Here is an 18,775-nt window from a genome sequence, read left to right as displayed (position 1 = left end):
TGTGTGTGTGTGAGCACCTACTTCAAATTTACAAACTACTGTTTACTGGTGTTCCGTGAACTGCTGGGATATTTTTCTTTTCTACTTTTTAAAATGCTGATGTTAGTCAAATAATTAGATTTTATTAATGTCATTAGACATTAACAGGTGCATCTTAAAGTACTGCTAAGTGGTTTTTTTTTTAATTTATTAGCTTTGTGAATCAGAGTCTTACTGGCTTAGTCATTTATTAGCGAATGGGGTGAATGTGCTAATACTTGGTGTCTGCTTTGTGCCAGGCATCGGGTCAGGGCTGGAAAGATCAGCCATCTTGAGAGGAGCTCTGTCCTCACAAAGGAGAGGCAGTGTCAGCATGTGGAAGGGATTCCAGGCCGAGGGAGTGGAAGGGAGTCATGTATAGGAGTGGACAGAAAAGTCAAAGAGCTTGCTGCTTATCCTAGAAGGGAGGTTCAGCTCAGCACATGGAAGGCCTGCAGCCACCCCATTTTTAACAGAAGGCCTTCCTGAAGTTCCCATTTCCAGAGTGCCTGAAGCCCCTGACAGTTCACCTGAGAACTGTCACGAAGTCCTGGGGATGGTGGGATCGGAGATCTATCTCAGAGTGACAGAGATGAGAGGCCAAGGGAAGGAGGCCTTTAGGAAACTGTTGTGCTCCTTCAGGAGACAGTGCCTTTTGATTTTACCAACCACAGCACTGGATCCAACTCCTGGCAGGCGCCCTATCTAGAGATAAGCGCCCCCACCCTCTACCCCACGGTGAGACAAGCCTTGGAAACCCCACCTCCAAATCTGAAATAGTATTGGGACGCACTCCACTCCTCAGTCAACAACAGGTCTTCAACTGCTGAGTTTGGACCCTCAGACTTGCTCTGCAAGGGTTGTAGAGTGGACGAGAGGGGACCAGGAGCTTGGTTCTGTTTATAGGCGTGCTAGGTATTAGAGGCACAAGAGGATTGTGTGAGGTGTTAGGATAAATAAATCAACAAAGGCCAGTATTTGGATATACTTACTTCCCTGTTATTCTAGTTTTAGCATTATACCCATTTTCTCATTGGTCTATACTCTCTGCAGCCTTCAAAAACGGTACAAACTCAGAGATTCTCAGTCTGACTGTGCAGGTGCCATTGGGATTTTCTCTTAGGGCCAACGCTTGCAGACCTTTCTGGGTTTGGCAGGCATCCAGAACTGTTCATCTCAAGGCTTCTGCTAAGGGAGAGTGACCCCAGGGTTCTGCTTCTCCATGAAATCTCTGCTCTGCCAATTCCTGGCTGTGAGGGAGTAGATAAGTTTCTCCTACAGGACAAGAACTGTATCTTGTGGGATCATTGTGAGAAGTCACATTACTGTGGAAGGTGCCTGGCTTAGTGTATGCACATAGCACCCGTGTGTGTAAGGTTACCAGTAACATACCACATTTCATCTTAAAAATAAATCTTTTTTTGTTTTGGTTTTCTTTTCGGGTACAGGGTTTCTCCGTGTAGCCCTGACTGTCCTGGAACTCACTCTGTAGACCAGGCTGGCCTTAAACTCAGAGATACACCTACTGCCTCCCAGGCATTGGAATTAAAGGCATTGGAAGCATTTGAAGGGCACAAGTTCTGGTGTCCCAACAATACTGATGACCTTTGGCTTCGTTTGCTTTGGTGTTCAGAGGGCATTTATGACTCAATCCTTATTTCAGGAGGTGGGAAAAAGCACTGAAGAAGACCTTTGGGTTTGGGATTTTTAAACATTTTGTTTCCTGGCAGTTTTGGGAGTCTAACCCAGGGATTTGCACATGCTTTACCACTGAAAGATCCATATCAAGCTGTATCTCAGCCCCCTGACTTTGATTTTTATTGAAAAAATTAGCATGATCTCCATACTTGGCCTTCTCTGTTTTAGGTTTGCATGCTATAGTTATAGTGATCCTGCATGCTGCTAAATTTGAGAGAAAATGTTTCAAAGAAGAAGTACAACAAAATGCTTTAAACTTTTGCTACATTGATTTTTTTCCTCCCCCAGCCTAATGACTGAGTTGGAGGAAGAGGGACAGAGGGACATACTGAGTGTACAAAAATCCTAGTCAAATAGCCTAGCTCTTGCTGGAACATGCTGACCCTTTGGTGTGAGTTTCTCTTTGTTGAGATAGCTGTAGCTTGGCATCAGAGGAAGATAAAAAATGAATATGAATAAATCCCCAGGAGATCACTTATAATACTTAAAATTTGTGGATCTCGTTCATCTTGGAGAGCATTGTAAACAGTTCTGTAGTATTAATAGCAGTCTTTGATAGGCGGTATTATTTCTCATTTTACATATTCCAATTGAGATTTTCTGCATCAGGTCCTTAATTTGCCTCAGCATATGTTACTGATCTCGTAAATTAGAGGCAGAGAGAAAGCCTGTGGTGCCCTTGACTTGCCTTTTCCAGCCCTCTTGCAAATTGCCTTTCATGGTATTAATATTCCACAGCTATCTAGACAGCCTTTAATTCCTGAGGGACCTTGCTCCTCTCCCCACAATTACTTCATTTCAGAGACCTATGAGAAAGACTCTATGATAGCTTGTGTGTCTCATTTGTGACATCTGTCGCGGTCGCCCTTATAGAACCCTTCTCGGGCATGCGTCAGGAAGCACAGCGTGTTTTCTTTTTGTATCTAACTGTCAAGCCCAGATGCAAGACCAGTTTATAGGGGAAGGGGGTTCTCAGAAAACAGCAGACATTTATTATACCAGGCATTTAAAAGACATGACAGTGTGAACTAGAAGCTACGGAGGGCCGGTGTGTAGATGTAAACTATTTACCCATCATGTTCAAGACCCTGGGTGTTAAATGCCAGCACGGAAAATGATCCAATGGCATGAGATATCCTAAGGAGTCAGCAAGCTGGGATTGTTTTATTACTAAGGTGAATTTTGGCCTTTTTTTGCAGTGGTTTCTATGTAATGGGTGAGGAGTAGGTTGTGTGTTGTCAGACGATGGTAGCAGCCTTTGACCTTGGATGATGGAAGGATGAAATGAGAAATGATCTAGGAGTCTTATTCAAGTCTCATGGAAATTTTTCTTGTTAATGTTTTGTTTGATGAGTTAGAAATGCAGGCTGTTGTAAAGTGTCATTAACAAGGACTGGTGGTACTGATCGTAATCACTTGAAATTACAGACCTCTTTCCTGTGTAAGGATTTTGGTCATTTGCCCCTCCATAATCTTCAGTAGGCCAACTACAAGTATAATTTTTTTTTTGATCAGTAAGAGTCTTGAGCCATTGCTTCATGAGCCTTTAATGCCCTAAAATTATCCCTAATAGCAAATTACATAGGAACCCACTTGGATGGGATATCGGCATTCTTTATCTGGGTGGGCAAGTCTTAGTATTTCAGAGAAGTTGATGATGGGGTGTTACACAACCCTCAGAGTAAGGAAAGCTAACCTAACATCTGCCACGCTAATCCGGGCGCACACCACTACACTGTTAAATGAGTTAAATATTTGCTTGAGTATGATGGGTTGCTGCTGTGCTGAAGGATCAGTTGGTCCCTTGTGTTTTGGGTGTCAGTCTCATAGATACTGACTGATGAAGGTTTTGAGCCCTTTAATGAAGGCTGGCACTGTAGAGCTCACAGCCCCGACACTACTTATGACTGATGAATGGGGTTCACTTGCAGCTCTCCAAGCAAACGCAAGGCTTGGAGGCAGTTTGGAGTCAGTAACTAATTTATAAGGCCTTTTGTTATAAAAATGAGATTTGGCAGGACTCCCAGCAAAGTTCTCATTTTCTTCAGGTTGGAAAACAGGACTTAGAGGGATCGGCTGACAGCTCTGGGAACACACGTGAGGAGCATGTGATTCTCGATCCCCTGCCCGGCAGTGTGTTTTCCCTCTGTCTTTATTGAGACTCTTTAATTGTGTTTAAAGCTAATGACCGAAAATGTACCTGTCGTATTAACTGCACGCACACTGTTATGGAACAGGTGTCTGGACCATTTTTAGAAATCTTTTTTTTTTTTTTTAAGATTTATTTATTATGTATACAACATTCTACCTCCATGTATGCCCACATGCCAGAGGGCGCCAGATCTCATTACAGATGGTTGTGAGCCACCATGTGGTTGCTGGGAATTGAACTCAGAACCTCTGGAAGAGCAGCCGGTGCTCTTAACCACTGAGCCATCTCTCCAGCCCGGGACCATTTTTAATGTTGTAAAACTGAGGGACAACTAGCCAGTCATACTCTACTTCCGCTCTGCCAAGCTCCAGGCACGCTCCTGTTTCTGTGTTTCCATGAGGTGGACCACTGTTTTGTGTAAGCAGAGCAGTACTTTTCTAGGCTTTTTTTTTTTTTTTAATTACAAGGGTGAATCCTGATCTTTCTTGAGATAGGCTTATCAGTAGGATTTCTGGTATTGAGCACGGGCACCATGACCTCTGAACTTTCTGGATTCACAGTGACAGGGGTCACCTACAAGCAAGGGCCAATCACACTGGCTGAGGATATCTTTGATCTCCTTCTTAGAGGCCTCACCCACATACTTTTGGCAATAAGCCTCCAGGACTTTGGAGATGGACTGTGGAATAACATAAATTTGGGCCACAAAACCACCACCCTTCACACGGGCCCAAGACCTGGATATTCACACCAACAAATTACTCCTTGCCCAGAAGCAGAACGAGCTCCTGTAACTTGTGCTGTAGCGTGTGTGACTCCATCATCTCCAGGAGACATCTGTGTGTCTTGATGAGCCTTTTCCCCATTTGCAGTGCACCACGACGGTGGCTGTCTTCTTGCATAGACTTGCACGGACTGCAATGGACCCTTGGATGGCATAGATTTGAGTACGAACATGAGCCTGTTTTCCTAGTTTTGACTGGCTTTTTGAATAACACTTCAGAGTTCATCCATGTGGTAGCTTGTGACAAGATTTCATTTTTTTTAAAGCAGAATAATAACCTAGTGCACACATGTGTGTAACTCACCCTCTTTTCTTTTTGTTGTGTATGACTGTGGGTGCGCACGTGTGTACATGTGTGTGGAGAAGTTACTCTTCAGGTGTTATTGACTGTGGGTGCACACATGTGTACATGTGTGTGGAGAAGTTACTCTTCAGGTGTTATTCCTCAGGTGCTGCCCACCTTCTTGTCTAAGATAAGGTCTCTCATTGGTTGGGAACTTGGCAACTAGGCTGATTGGCATCCATTTGTTTCTATCCCCCCAGTGCTAGAATTATAAGCACACGCCACAGCTTTGCTTTTTAATCAAATTAATGAGGTCCCCATGCTCACCTGGTAAGCATGAACTATCTCCCAACCCACGTTTCATCTGTTCTATTGACTCAATATTGGGTTTTCTCATACTTCTTGACTGCTTTGTCATATGTTACAATAACAGGGAGGTGTAAATAATACTTTGAAGACATGCTTTCTTTCCCAGACATGGGATGTCTATACCACATGGTGGTTCTGCTTTTAGGTTTTGAAGAACCTCATATTTTCATGTGCTGGGACCATTAACCTTCCTCCACTAGCTTAAATAAGTTCCAGGTTCCTGCATGTCCCCTACTGGAGCTTTTATAAGATGATTTAAGGCCAGGCAAGATGGTATAGAGAGCACTCAGGAGTCAGAGACAGGCGGATCTCTGAGTTCAAGGCCAGCCTGGTCTACAGTGCGAGTGCCAGGGCAGCCAGGGTACACAGACAAAAAAACAACAGCAACAACAACAAAAAAGATGATTTAAATGGGGTATAAGGGGAGACTGGGTGTAATTTGGTGCTTTCCTAACATGCCCGAAGCGTAAGTTGGAGCCCCAGAATCACATAAACGGGAAATGGCCGCTCATGCCTGTAATCTCAGCTCTCAGAGATAGATAGGAACAGGACGTTCAGAACATCCACATCATCTTCAGCTACATAGAGGCTTGAGGCTAGCCTGGACTACTTGAGACTTGAGTAAAGAAATGAGTGGGTAGAAGAGAAAAAAGGCATTGTTAGGGTTTCACATCATGTTTTTCTGGGTAGATGATAATAAAAAAGATGATAAGCTCCCTCTGGACTTGCTAAGAACAGTACAGGAAAGGTCAGGTCAAGATGAAAAACTGATCGAAGGGGTCTTTGAACAGTAGAGTCTGTTGGGGACCCATGCTCCTCAGCTAGGCCCAGAGGATGCCCTGGGATGGAAACTCTTTGAGCTGGTTCAAGATTAGCATAAAGGGACACAGGTGATCCGTTCTCTCCTACTTAGTATGGGTTGGCTGGCTCCCTGGTGCTGTTGGGTTCTGGAAGGTCAGCGGAAGAGAGGATAATGATGAGCTTTCTGCAATTTTAGGTCCTGGGCCTACTTTGCAGATTGGATTCCTGTGCGAAGTCCCCGCCCCTTCCTCTGTACTTTCGGTTTGCCCTGGGCTTGTTGAAAAGGCAGCAGGAGCCAGAAGGCCTGCTGTGCAGCCTTCAGCATGCCAGTCGCTTATTCTGTCATACAGCTTCATAGCTCGCTTTTATAATGTGTAGCTCAGGATGATTGGCTTAGATAGGTGGATGCTGAAAAGGAATTTCTGACACCCGAGGAGTTCTCCTGTCTTCTAAATGTGAAGGACTGAGGTGTGGACCTGCGTGTTACACCAGGGTAGAGCAGGCTCTGCAGTGTGCCCTGTGGAGCTAGCCCCACCATGAAACCTTGCCCCTGTTGAGGCTTCTGAAAGAGCTACATGGTCCTGAGTAACTGCTTAGGTGTCCCAAAGCAGCTCAAGATATATTTCTAAGAACGTCATATTCAGGAGACCTGAGATTCTTCTCTTTTAGATTTCTTGGTTTTAGGAAGAGTATAGGCCATCCTAAGGATCCAGCTCGTGGTTACACAGCCGGTGTCAGAAGCTGATAGTAAAATCCTTGTTTTTCTGTTCCTGAGTTTTAGAATTGGTACACTTCCTCCATTTTAACTAAGTGGGCAAGACTGGCACACAAGAAGAGATAAGTAATAATCTAAGACGGTGGTAGGTGCCAGAAGGGAGGCTGGTGCTTCCGGTGTAGGCTCTTTGAGAAGGAGCCAGCTGGTATCACAGTCACAGCTAGTGTAATCTGGGGAAGCCTTCCTGGAGGAGGGGGAGCTGTAGATGATATATCTACAGATGATAGTTTTGAGCCGGGCGGGTCCTCAAGGATCATTAGATTATTAACTGAGAGGAGAAGGGGCACCAGGGGCAGACTGGGAGAGCTTGAGGCAGTTCGAGGGTGCTGAGTTGGCAGGGCAAGCTGTATTTGCTGCTCTGCCCCTGTCGTCCCAGTATCCTGAGTAGCTTATTTGGGAACACCACTTTATTCCTGCTCGTCTGCTTGGGCACCTGTCCAAAGCAGGTGCACTGGAAGTTACCAGCAAGAAATTACCTTGATTAAAACAGGAGAGAATAAAGAGAAAAGGATTTTGGTATTTTCTAGAGGAGGGTCTCAGAAGTTCCTAAGAGTATTGAAACCTGGAGCCTGGCTTCCACCAAAGAGGCAGCTGGCGTGCCTTGTTGCTCCTGAGTGACAGGGCCATTCGTGAATTATTTAGACCCTAGACTCAGTGTCTGCCGAGCAAAATCCTGTGGGCAGGAGCCTGTGTTATCGCGCTAAGAAATCACCACAAGCTCAAGTGGAGGAAGCGCTGACTGCGTCCTGGAGATACTGCGCATGCTCCCTGTCCCTGCGACCCGCACTCTCATTAGCATGACGCCTGTTGACAGATTTGGCCAGGAACAACATGAAAATCACATAGGAATGTAGGGCGTTTATGTAGGGAAAACCACTCTGCTTAGATTTCTCAGCAGTGAGGACAACCCAGGTGTAGATCTATTTGATGATGCTTACTCTCGCCGTTGCTGGCCGGTCGCTGGCGTCGTGTATTTGCTTCTCCCAAGCTTACTTCCCTGCCTGCAGAGGAGAACCCCCTGGCCTGGGAGGGCTGGCTGCTGGGACGGGTCAACCTTGGCTCTCCGTGGACAGGGCGGTATGCCGCTCTGCTCCGAGGCCTATTTTGATGCTAAGGTCTGTGCCCGGTCACACTCTTGGTTCTTTCTCCCCACCCTTCCCGGTGCCTGTTCAGTGTGGTTTCTTTACCTTTCCTCTTTACAGTTCCTGGAAAAGCTACCTTGGGTGTGGATACCTGCGGGCAGGACCACACGGATTTATGTTCCCCTTTTTCATTCGCTTTCAAACTATGCTGCCCAGGAACAGTGCGTTCTCCTGCCCCATAAGCCCCTCTAAACCTCGGTCCCCATAGCTCTGACCACCGGTGTGCATTGCCCTTCCTCCTCTGTGTAGGTCAGAAGAGCAGGCCTGGCTCTATGGCATTCCTCAGACCTCTCTCTTTACAGAGTACCTGGAGGGAGGGCCCAGGTCTCTGGCCAACTGGTAATACATTCACCAGCCTAGCAACACCTGTTTGCCAAAGGTGGGGCCTCTGGCCTGGGGTGTTCTTTTGTCCATATAAGGAAGGTTTGCCTATGTGATAAGAAATGACTTGGATCCGTTTGGTTAGGATAGAAGGCTCGGGAGACCGCATTCCTTTCCCAGCACCTTGGTGCTTGTTACTAGTGTAACTTACTGTTTTGCTTTGCGGTAGTGAGGTCAGTTCTGACACGACCAGTAGAACGAGGTAGACAGACAGAGGGTGAAATGGGCAGGATTAGGTTGGCGGTGCTCTGGTACAGATTCTGTTGTGTGTGTATGAAGGGCATGGGAGGAAGACAGGAGAATGAGAACACTCCGTACTCCAAGGAGCAGAGCTAGTAATTGCTACCGGTGGAGAAATACCTTTACCTTTTCTTTTAGTTTTTCTTGTAGTTTTCCTAAATCCTTAATCCCAAAGTACAAATATGACAGCCTGGCCACAAAGGATTATTAGCCTTTGTAAAACATGGGTCTTTTGTAACTTGCTTCATGCTTTGAGTTACTGTGTTGTAGTAATAAAGAGTTGTGCTTTTTTAATTTCTCTTTCTGTGTGTTTGTGTGTGTGGAGGGTGTCTATGCGCGTGCATGCGCACACACATGATTGAGCACATATATTGAGGACAGAGGAGAGTTTGTGGGGGTTGGTTGTCCCTCTCCCGCATGTGGGCCCCTGATGTTGAGCCTAAGTCATCAGGCAGGCCCTCACTGTTACCTGCCGAGCCATCTTGTCTGCCTCTAAAGGAAGATTTTGACTGTGGTTTTGCTGGTGGGGGAGGTAAGCAGAAGGGAATGGACTCTGTGACTACTTAATGGAGTAGGTAGGCCAAAAAGGTAAGGCAGTAAGAACCGGCCGGAGGCAGCAAGGTAGAAAGGTGTCCCAGGTTGTGGAAGGGTGGTGTGACTTGGGCCTGCTTCCCGGACCCACACGGTCATGGAAGAAGGATTCTAGTAATAGTATTTCTGTTTGCTGAAAGGAAAAACTCCAGGGATGTTGTCTGGGCTTGCCTGTCACAGGAACTGGATGGTAGCAGTTGGCCTAGCACACGGGAGGCTGAAGCAAGAGGCCCACTGGATTCCTGGTCAGCCTGGGCTACAGAGCTCAACTTTGCCTTAAAAAAAGAAAAAAAAAAAAAGAAAGGCAAATCTGGAAACGATAGTGTAAAGCGTCAAAGAATTCAGCCAAACTGTTTATGTGAAACCTCATTTTCTTACTCTCTCTTTCAGCTCTGGGGTTGGTTTTCTAAATCCTGGGATTAGATGTATACAAACGCCTGTCACAATCCAGCATTTGGCCATCCTCTCCCGGACATCTTCAGTCCTGTTAATGTTTGGACTTTCAGGAAATGAGCATCCAGAGTTTACCCTTTCAAGTTTGTGCGATGCAGGAAAAGCATTCATCTCCTCACCCTGGGACAGCACAAAGGCTCTCAGAGCAGAGGCTTAATCTCACCGCCTGTGTTCCCATTCACAGCGTACGCACTAAACCCTGCAGAATCTTAGTGTGCCGATCCATCAAGTATGAAAAGAGGAACAAAACCAAATAAAACAAATCCCATTCACAACAGAGCTCTCGAAGTAGCAAGTTTTGTGTGAACTAGTAAAGAATGTGTCGAACCCTGACCTAAAGCCGACGTGGTGGAGGTTTGTGTGTGGAGACGCACGGATTCTAGACTTACCTTGCTATAGCCTTCCAGCTTTTCTAAAAAGCTTAGAGACCATTACTTAGTCGATGAGATAGACTAAGAATACTGAAGAAATGAAGATCCGGAGAGTGTACTGGACTCGGTCAGCCTGGGCATGGACCTGTTGGCTCTGCTACTCACCAGCTATGCAGCCCTGTGTGCTGTATGTATGGAGACCACCATAGGGTCAGTCACGTGAGAAAATGGACGTGAAACTTTTGTTTCTCAGGTTTTGAGATAGGGTCTCACTCTGTCACTCTGCCTGCCTGGAAATCTGTGTTGACCAGGGTGGTCTCAGACTCACAGAAATCTCCCTCCAATGTTTCCTAAGTGCTGGATTAAAAGTGAACGTCAAGCATGCACCCAGCCCATGGAAACATTTAGTAAGCTACACAGTTTGATGGTGGTTTATGACTGTCTTAGTTACCTTTTTATTGCTAGTAAGAGACACTGTGACCAAGGAAACTCAGAGGTTTTTTTTTTTTTTTTTTTTTTAAAAAAGCTTAGAGTTCTAAAGGGTAACTCCATGGCCATCATTGGAGAGTGGGAACATGGCAGGCAGGCAGGGTGCTGGAACAGTAGCTGAGAGCTCACATCTGATCCACAAGGACAAAGCAGAGAGGAGAAACTGGAATGCCTTAGCCTTTTGAAACCTCAAAGCCACCCTCCAGTGTCATACTCCCTCCAACAAGACCACACCCCACAGTCCTTCCTAAACAGTTCTACCACCTAGGGACCAAGCAGTCAAATCTCTGAGCCTATGAGGCTCTTCTCATTTAAACCACCACAAGGATCATTCATTGTACATGAGGACCGGTAACTGAGACTAAAGCTATGACAGTGAACCCAAACTTGGGCACTCATGTCACATAGGAAGTTTTATGATTGTATGTTCTAACCTGTTTGGTTTATGGATAAAGACTGCATTGGCATCAACCTTCCTAAGTAGATGCCAGTGCACAAAATTAGCAAGTTTCTTGGTGGCACTTGGATGAGCCTTTGCACTAAATGCCCTTCTTCTAATTTCTTACTAATTAATACCCCATTGCTTCTCGTTGCTTCTGTCTGCAGATCACTGCACACACTTGGCTAGACCCTTTCTCACAGACGCCGCCTTTGCAAAACTTGAGTTGTCTTCTTCCTGTAGCTGCCTTGCAGCCGTAGCTGTCTGTGCTTCACCTTGGAAACTGGCTGCAGTTAGAAGACAGGCACAGCCATTTATCAGACCTGGGTGAACTATGGCACTGTTTAGATGAGGAAAAAGATGAGATGAGGGGCTGGAGAGATGGCTCAGTGGTTAAGAGCATTGCCTGCTCTTCCAAAGGTCCTGAGTTCAATTCCCAGCAACCACATGGTGGCTCACAACCATCTGTAATGAGGTCTGGTGCCCTCTTCTGGCCAGCAGGCATACACACAGACACAACATTGTATACATAATAAACAAACAAACAAACAAATAAATATAAAAAAGATTAGATGAACTAAAATTGTACACTCTGTTAGACAGAAAGATAGGTAAATATTCTGAAAACTCTTCTCTTTAATTTCCCCTTTGGCACGCCACATTCCCTGCATTAGTCCTAACTAATATCTTAGAGATATTACTTCTGAGGTCACTGTAAATAAAGCTGTGGACTAGACCTTGGGCCTTTTGCTTCATTTGGGTACAGCGAAGGGTCCCCTAAGTTCTTTTCCTCTTGACAACATCATCCTTTCCCTGATCAAAGCTCTGCCTCCTCTTGGCTAATGTTGATGGCTCCGCTCTTGAGCCGTCTTCTCAATTTCCTCTACCTGTGCCAACTTAGGCCTGACTGAAACTTTTGCAGACATCAGGCTTACCTGGGCCCTGCTTAGGGTCTCTTTGCCTGGCTCTCTGATGTTTTACAAGTCTGTGTCACCTCAGGTAACCAGACTTTTGCTGGTTCCGACCCCTTGGTCTGATCCACCCCTGGCTTACTGTCTGCCTCATTTCCCAGTCCCTTTGGCAACATGTGATGCTGTCCCTTTCCTTTCCTCCTTGGGTGTCTCCCTTTTTGGATTTTCATTCTGTATATGCACTGGTGGTTTTCTTTCCATTTTTGGCAGTGTTGGGGGTAGAGTCTAGCACCCCTGAGTGTAGACAGAAGTACACCTGAGCTATAGCTGTGGTCACCCACTGTTTTCTTCTTCCCAAGGCTGTATCTTCCCCAGATCCCTTCTTAGCTGCTTGCTTTATTCCTCCCTTCCTCGGTGTAACCCCACTAAATCAACTGTTCCCTCTGTGCTCCAGAGTGTATCTGCAGCTTTGACCTCTCCTTCTGCATCCTTGACCACTGTGGACATGTCACCCGGTGGTGTTGCAGGTGACTCCGAGTTGGCCTGCCAGAAGGGAATGCTCATCATTCCTTTTTTTATACCCCCCAGCCAGCTCTAACGCCATGCTTTCTTGACTATCCTTTGAACGTCCCACATTCGATTAGTTACCAAAGTTCTTCAGGTGAACTCTTACGTCAGTCCGTTCCTTTTTAACCCTATTGCCACACCCTCGTAGCTCCTTTGACCTGGGCAGTTGCAGTAATCACCCAGGTGACTTGTTGCCTTCAGTCTCTCTTATCTACCAAGTTAATCACTGCTGGAGCCCAGGGTAGATGCTGTTCTCCTCTGTTTCAACATTCTCCAAGCCCATGCTTGATTCTGGCTTGTTTGCGTGCTTCTCTCCCAAACCAAGAGCTCCTTTGTGCTCCCGCTCGCCAGCCAAATCTCCTGTCCTGTCCTCTGGCAGTTACATAAGGATGCCTCATCCTTTCTCTAGGGTGATGCTCTCTACCAGGGTTCCAGGGACAAGTCCAGATGCCAGCGTATCCTGGGCTGCTTCTGAACTAGGTGTGGCCTCCTTCTTCTCTGAACTCCTTATGTATTCTTTAGTATCCGACTGTTTGCCTGTAATTTGTCCCATGCTATTTGTCCAGCAACTCTCCGGGTTATTTTGAATCCTCTGAAAAATAATGGGGGGGCCTTGCACATTTGCAGTGCTCTAAACGCAGCCCAACAGATAGTGGAGAAGCCATGTCTCCGGTTATCCTCGACTTCCTCCCAGCTGTTGACCGCCCAGAGGCGGTCAGGTGGGCCTGCAGAGTTGTGTCCCATGCTTACTTGGCCCCATCCCACCAAATGGATGTTCCTGTGGGGTTACTAAACCCTTCTTTGGCCTCAACACCTTTCTCCCTGGTACTTAGGTCCATTCACTCTGTGTGGTTTAGCTCAGCTCTTTGGATTGGGTGTGACTGTAGCACGCCTCACCTTTCCATTACACTGCGTGTAACCTGGCTAATTAGAGAGCTCACTTAATGGACTTCCCCATACCAGAGAGCCTATGAGGATGATAACTGAGTGTGGACTCACAAGTTCTTCCTAAGTGGGTTCAAATTTTAAAAAAAAAGAAAAAAGAAAGTGTTATTAGCGGCAGATCATTTTGTAACCTCGTTTTTGGTGCTATGGCTGGAGAGAGAGTGACTCTTCATATCGTTGGCATATTTAACAGTGAAGTAGGGCCCCTTGAAATAATCCCCATTGTACTTTGTAGTCTTGATGTGATGGGAGAGAGAATAAGAAGAGGTGAGCTTTAAAAACTACATACACATTCAGCTCTTGTGGCTTAATAGAGACAGGTTTTGTTTCTCAGTATTAACAGTTGAGATTGAGAGTCCAAGGTTTCTTATAAGAGCATGGGGTAATGAGGAGGCTTGACTGTCTCCAAAGTTAGGCTTTGAGAATCTTAGACCAAGAGTGTCTCCCAAAACCTGGTGTTTTGCTGTCTTGTCTAGCTTCAGTTTCACTGACAGAAACAGGAGGGCTTTAGAATGTTCTTCATCTTGAATGTAAAAATGTCTTTCGGTTGGACGTGCCTTGGGAGCCAAAAGTTGACAATGTGATTATTAAAAACACAGTTCTGTTGCTAAAAGAAGCTGGGACTGCTGAGAAGTGGGTGGTTAGCAGGCTTTGCCATTCTCTCTGGCCCTGCTCAGGGTGCATCATCTTGTGAACTAAAGCGAGGTTCGGGCTACCTCTTCTGTGCACACTGGTGGCCTTTAGCAAGGAATTTTTGAATTAGGATCTTGCAGTGTAGTGCTGAATGGCCTGGAATTTATGTGCAGACCAGGTTAGCTTAGCTTAGCCCGAGCATCAGTGCGCAGAAAATTACCTCGTGCTGTGATTGTTACCGGGTTTCAAGCTGGAAACGCCAAGTTTAACTGCCAGTTGTGAGGGGGAAAGTGGGAAGAGGATAGAGCCAGTTATTTCCTGCCGATGCATTTTGTTTGTTTGTTTGATTTTCTTTTTTTTTGTTTGTTTTGCCGATGCATTTTGATCACGTTATTTTCTACCTAGGATTTCTTTTTGGTAGACGTGGGTGAGAGAAGCAGCTAGGAAGAACCAAAAGTTTAGAGGTGTCGGTAAACAAATCAAAGTTCGATTTAAAGGCGATTGCTGTTCTCTTCCACAGGAATGTAACGTTCTCAGGGTAGGGGATTCTGGGAGGTGTTTACCTGTGTACCTTCCTCCCACAATGCTTTGCACCGCGGTGCCCTGATAAACCTCCCTTGCATAGAGTTACAAACAGGGCTCATCACCTCGGAAATGTAATGCAATAATGGCAGCTTGTCTGCGGAGGAGAGTCTCCGGCGGGCCCAGCTCTCGTTTCTGCGGGCTGTACCCTGCAGAGTGCCCAGACTGACTTTGTTTGACTTACGGTGGCGCCTAGCTGGGCCGCACTCGCGGTTGGCGCCCGCGCCGTGGCTGCCGGCGCCCAGGTGCACAGCGGCTGGGGCTGCGGAGCTCCGACCCGCCTCTGGGCCCTGCACCCCTTTTCAAATGATAGTAATCTCTGACTTTTCCGTTAGGCGGGGCCTCTCAACAAAACGCTGTAATTCCAGCAGCTTTGTGGGGCCTGGCCGCACGGGTCTGGGTCTGCAGGGTCGGCCTGCGTGCGCCCTCCGCTTGATTCGGCCTGCGTTTCCTCCACATTGCTGTTATGCTAATCAGGTGACATCACCGCGCAGCTCACCGCAGCTCCCGATTAAATTACAAACCGGCAGCGGGCGGGCAGGCAGGCGGGCGGGCGGGCGGGAGGTGGGTGTGCGCTGCTCTGCGAGCAGGAGTGCAGCGTGCTTAGGGTTGGCCATATTTAAAATATTTTCCAGTAGGATCGTGCCTCCTTCCTTCTTTCCCTTATTCCTCCTCCCGCCTCCCTCCCGGGAAATTTATTTCTAGCTTCCAGGCAAGGGCCACACAAGGAAGGAAATCCATAGGGGATTAGATGTTGGGGTGGTAACTCGACCGGTCTAAGGTGGACTCTGCAGCCAACTTTCTATCAGATCACGCTGCACCCATTTCCGACCGACCGGAATGCGACTGGCTTGAGGTCCAGCCCTTTCTCCTGGGCGGGAGCGGAGCCGCGGAAGCTGCTTGGAGTTGGATGGGGGTAGGAGGGGGCCGGAGCGGATTCCTACTGAGCAGCCGGCCTGGACGATAGGTCAGGCATAATGGAATTGCAGAGAACGTCCAGCATCTCCGGGCCGCTGTCGCCGGCCTACACCGGACAGGTGCCTTACAACTACAACCAACTGGAAGGGCGATTCAAACAACTCCAAGGTAAGTCCTCTCTGCCAAAGGCCAGGCCTGCCTGGGGGTGTTCGGAAGGGATCCTGGTGCTTTCTGAAGCTTTATTTCTGCCATATGGTTGTGACCCCAGTGGAGATAGCAGGCATGCAGCCTCAGGTTGGCTGTGCGAACCTCATTGAGGCAGTAAAGGAAGCAGTTGCTCACACTACTCCAGACTCTAGAATAGCCAGCCACCATTTGGAGTCTTCCTCTCCAATCCCTTTTGGTTCTAGACTCTAGTTGTCAGGTCTCACCTTCAGTTGCACACACACACACACACACCCTTCGGATTTTAGGAGATTAATGTTAATAGATTCATTAGTATGTATTTGGCTCCAGCCCGCCTCTTTAACTCCCTAGCCCTAGTCTCTTACCTCCGGGAGCACTTAAAGGTGTAAAGTGCACTGCCCCTGACCCAGTCCACTAGAACAATAGCAAAGGGGAAGAGGGAGTGGTCTTTTTGTTCTTAAGTCTTAGGTAAATTACAGTTTTAGTTCCGAAGCCTAATTTTAACTCTTGGCGTATTGTGTTGGGGGAGAGCTTTCCCATCAGTTTAGTGGGCTGTGTAATTTATAATAAAAGCCACTTATTGTTATTCCAGGGCTATGAGTTGATGACTTGGATCAATTACAGGTACTTTCTGTGCCAGACTCCAAAGATTGAATACAGTATTTTACTGTACACGTTTTTATGGAGACCCGGATAATGGCAGTGCAATAAGCATGCTGTGTTTCTGCCTGTATAGCCCTGGGCTGGCTCTGACCAGCCAGCAGGCCTTGGTCAGCAACTCAGCCTATATGTGAGGGGGCGGGGGAAGGTTTGTAGCTAAAAACAGAGCTTGTGCTTGGAAGCCTTTAGTGTCATGTAATGGGCAGGAATAGCTCTAGGATGGTAAAGAATATTAGAAGACTGTATGTTTCTGATTTTAACTCTGTGACCTCAATGTGGTTCCTTCCAGGATGGAAGGAAGCAAGCAGTTTGGCCCTACTTTGTTGGGAAGGGTGGTACATTTCATTCATTGGTTTGCTTGTCTCCTGAAGTAGTTGACAGCATTGGTTTTTGTTGTTGTTGTTGTTGTTTGGGGTTTTTTTTTCTTTTAATGAGGCAGAACCGGGTGTAATTTTAAACATTTGCTAGATGGTATTCCTTCAGCAGTCACCTAACAGATAGGTAGATCATTAATGGTAAGGAATCAAGTAAGTCTTTGGTTGCAACTCCTTGAATCTTTGAAGGTGGAATTTTCTTCTTTTGAAAACTTAGGTGAGGGAGCTTGCAAGTAGTAAAATAGAAAACATTTCATTTTCTAGATTCTTTAGGAGCCCTCCACTTCTAGAATCTGAGGAGCCCAGAATGCTTCCTTTTCCCTCTGGCCTGGGCTCAGGAGAAGCTCCTGTGGGATTCAGTCTGAAACCCTTCGTTAGTCTCTAGCCTGTCCATGTTTTGTAGTTTCAGGAAAAAACGTCCAGCCCTGGAAAATATAAGAAAGATAGTGTTGGGTGGAAGGCTCTCCCAGACCCACCCTGAACAAAAGGCTGTTATTCTAAAAGGGTTAAGTGTGGTTGTAAACTGCTCACCCAGCAGGGTGGGGCTTGCTCACAGGAAGTGTCTTAACTGTCCTCTCTGGACAAGGAAACAGTTTTTTTTTAAAAAATTACACAAATGCCCTGGATATTTTGGTCCACGTGTTTTTTTCCTCAAGGAAATCTCATAAAAAGTGGTGAACATTAAGTTGGATGGTAAATACATAATTTTTTTTAGAAATGACCTTTGTCCCTTGCTTTTGCTCCAGATAACTTTATTTTTAAGTACTGTGGTTTTGAGTTGCATAAGTTTAGTATTGGTATTTCTACAACAGAAAACCACCTGTGTTGAGGAACCGAGAGAGGGTGAATTAACTTTCACACAGGGTGGGTCACAGGATTGCTAACTTCTGACAGTGTCCTAGTGAGGAATAAAAGAGATTGTGATTTAATCCTTCAGAGGATGTTGATAAAAATCTTTCTCTGCTCTCAGCCCCTAGTGTGGTGGTCTAATATTTGTAGTTCTTGTAGACATTATTTATGATAACTTAGATTCTCTGTGCTGATCTAGGAGTCTGTCTTACTCCTGGTGTGACCTTAGTTCTTGCCACCCAGTGTATGGTATGTTTTGTTGGTGGTGTGTTGTTTCTTTTTACGCTTTCTGTAGAATTTACATATTTAGCATCAGTGGCTGGGGAGCGCTTTCATTTCGTGGAAGTATGTTTTTGCTCTATTTTTTGCTGGATGCGGTTGATTGGGGTTTGCTCCGCTAGCAGCGGTCTGATATAAGAGGAATCTGGTCTGTTGAGATAACATAGTGTGTAGAGATTTATGGGCCTGTGAATAAGCGTGGGGGAAAAACATCTCATTGGTCTCAGGAATGGTACGGAGAGATACTGGTTTTGTTTTGCTGGTTTGTTTGTTTGTTTTTATAATGGCAGGAGAGAGGTTAGGGTCTTCAACCCCTGACCTCTAACCTTAGCCTCCAGTACGCAGCTTTCTTTAATTTTTCTACCTGCTCAATTAAATGACCACTTTCTTCAGGTCAATCAGTGTCTTATGAAATTGTGTTTGTTTTGTTGTTGTTTTCTAGATAAGGGAGGAATGTTGAAACAATTGAATTCAGCTCCAATGCTTAGAAAACTAGTTAACAGAAAAGTTCATGATACCTTTCCTCCAGTTTCCCGTCTGCCAGCTTTGTCCTCGTGGGAGAATACTCTGCCGTGTTACTCTCCTACAGTGCTTTCATGTGCTTATTGTAGACGAAAAATTACAGACGCGTAAGCATGGCTTTCAGGGATTCCTGTAAATGGCCTTGTCTAGGGGCCTTTCTCTTCTAACTCCTAGGTCTTTCACCCAGCGCACTGATCCCTTGGCTGTGGCAGTGAGATTGTAGCAAAGGCAGGATCCAGGTGAAAATAAGTTTGTTGTCTTCTTTGCACCTTTCTGGAGAAGTGCTTTCTGGGGCTTCGAGGAGTTGGCCCTAGAGCTCGCAGTGTGAAGAAGGAGAATGATGAACTTCAGACCACAGGAGTT

At 46.2% G+C, this 18,775-nt stretch overlaps 1 protein-coding gene and 1 pseudogene across 3 annotated transcripts in view; one reads left to right on the top strand and one right to left on the bottom strand.

The window, feature by feature from the left end:
- Sptbn1 (spectrin beta, non-erythrocytic 1) overlaps window positions 1-18,775 on the top strand; it is a 164,313-nt gene that overhangs the window by 55,370 nt on the left and 90,168 nt on the right. The window contains exon 1 of one of the 3 annotated variants that reach the window (XM_041668903.1): window positions 15,214-15,710. The exons of 1 other annotated variant lie outside the window; for it this stretch is intronic. In XM_041668903.1, coding sequence (XP_041524837.1) covers window positions 15,602-15,710 — 109 coding nt within the window. In that variant the 5' untranslated portion in view covers window positions 15,214-15,601. Of the gene's footprint in view, window positions 1-15,213; window positions 15,711-18,775 lie in introns of those variants that run through there. One more of the 3 variants, XM_041668902.1, reaches the window with a different exon arrangement.
- On the bottom strand, window positions 4,368-4,822 carry LOC121459320 (annotated as a pseudogene).

The sequence above is a fragment of the Microtus oregoni genome, unplaced genomic scaffold (assembly GCF_018167655.1).
Source record: "Microtus oregoni isolate MIOR12 unplaced genomic scaffold, Mior012 000019F_ref0000042, whole genome shotgun sequence".
NCBI classification, from domain to species: domain Eukaryota; kingdom Metazoa; phylum Chordata; class Mammalia; order Rodentia; family Cricetidae; genus Microtus; species Microtus oregoni.
The sequence above is the reverse complement of the archived record's forward strand: the minus strand, read 5'-3'. Positions and strand labels throughout refer to the sequence as shown.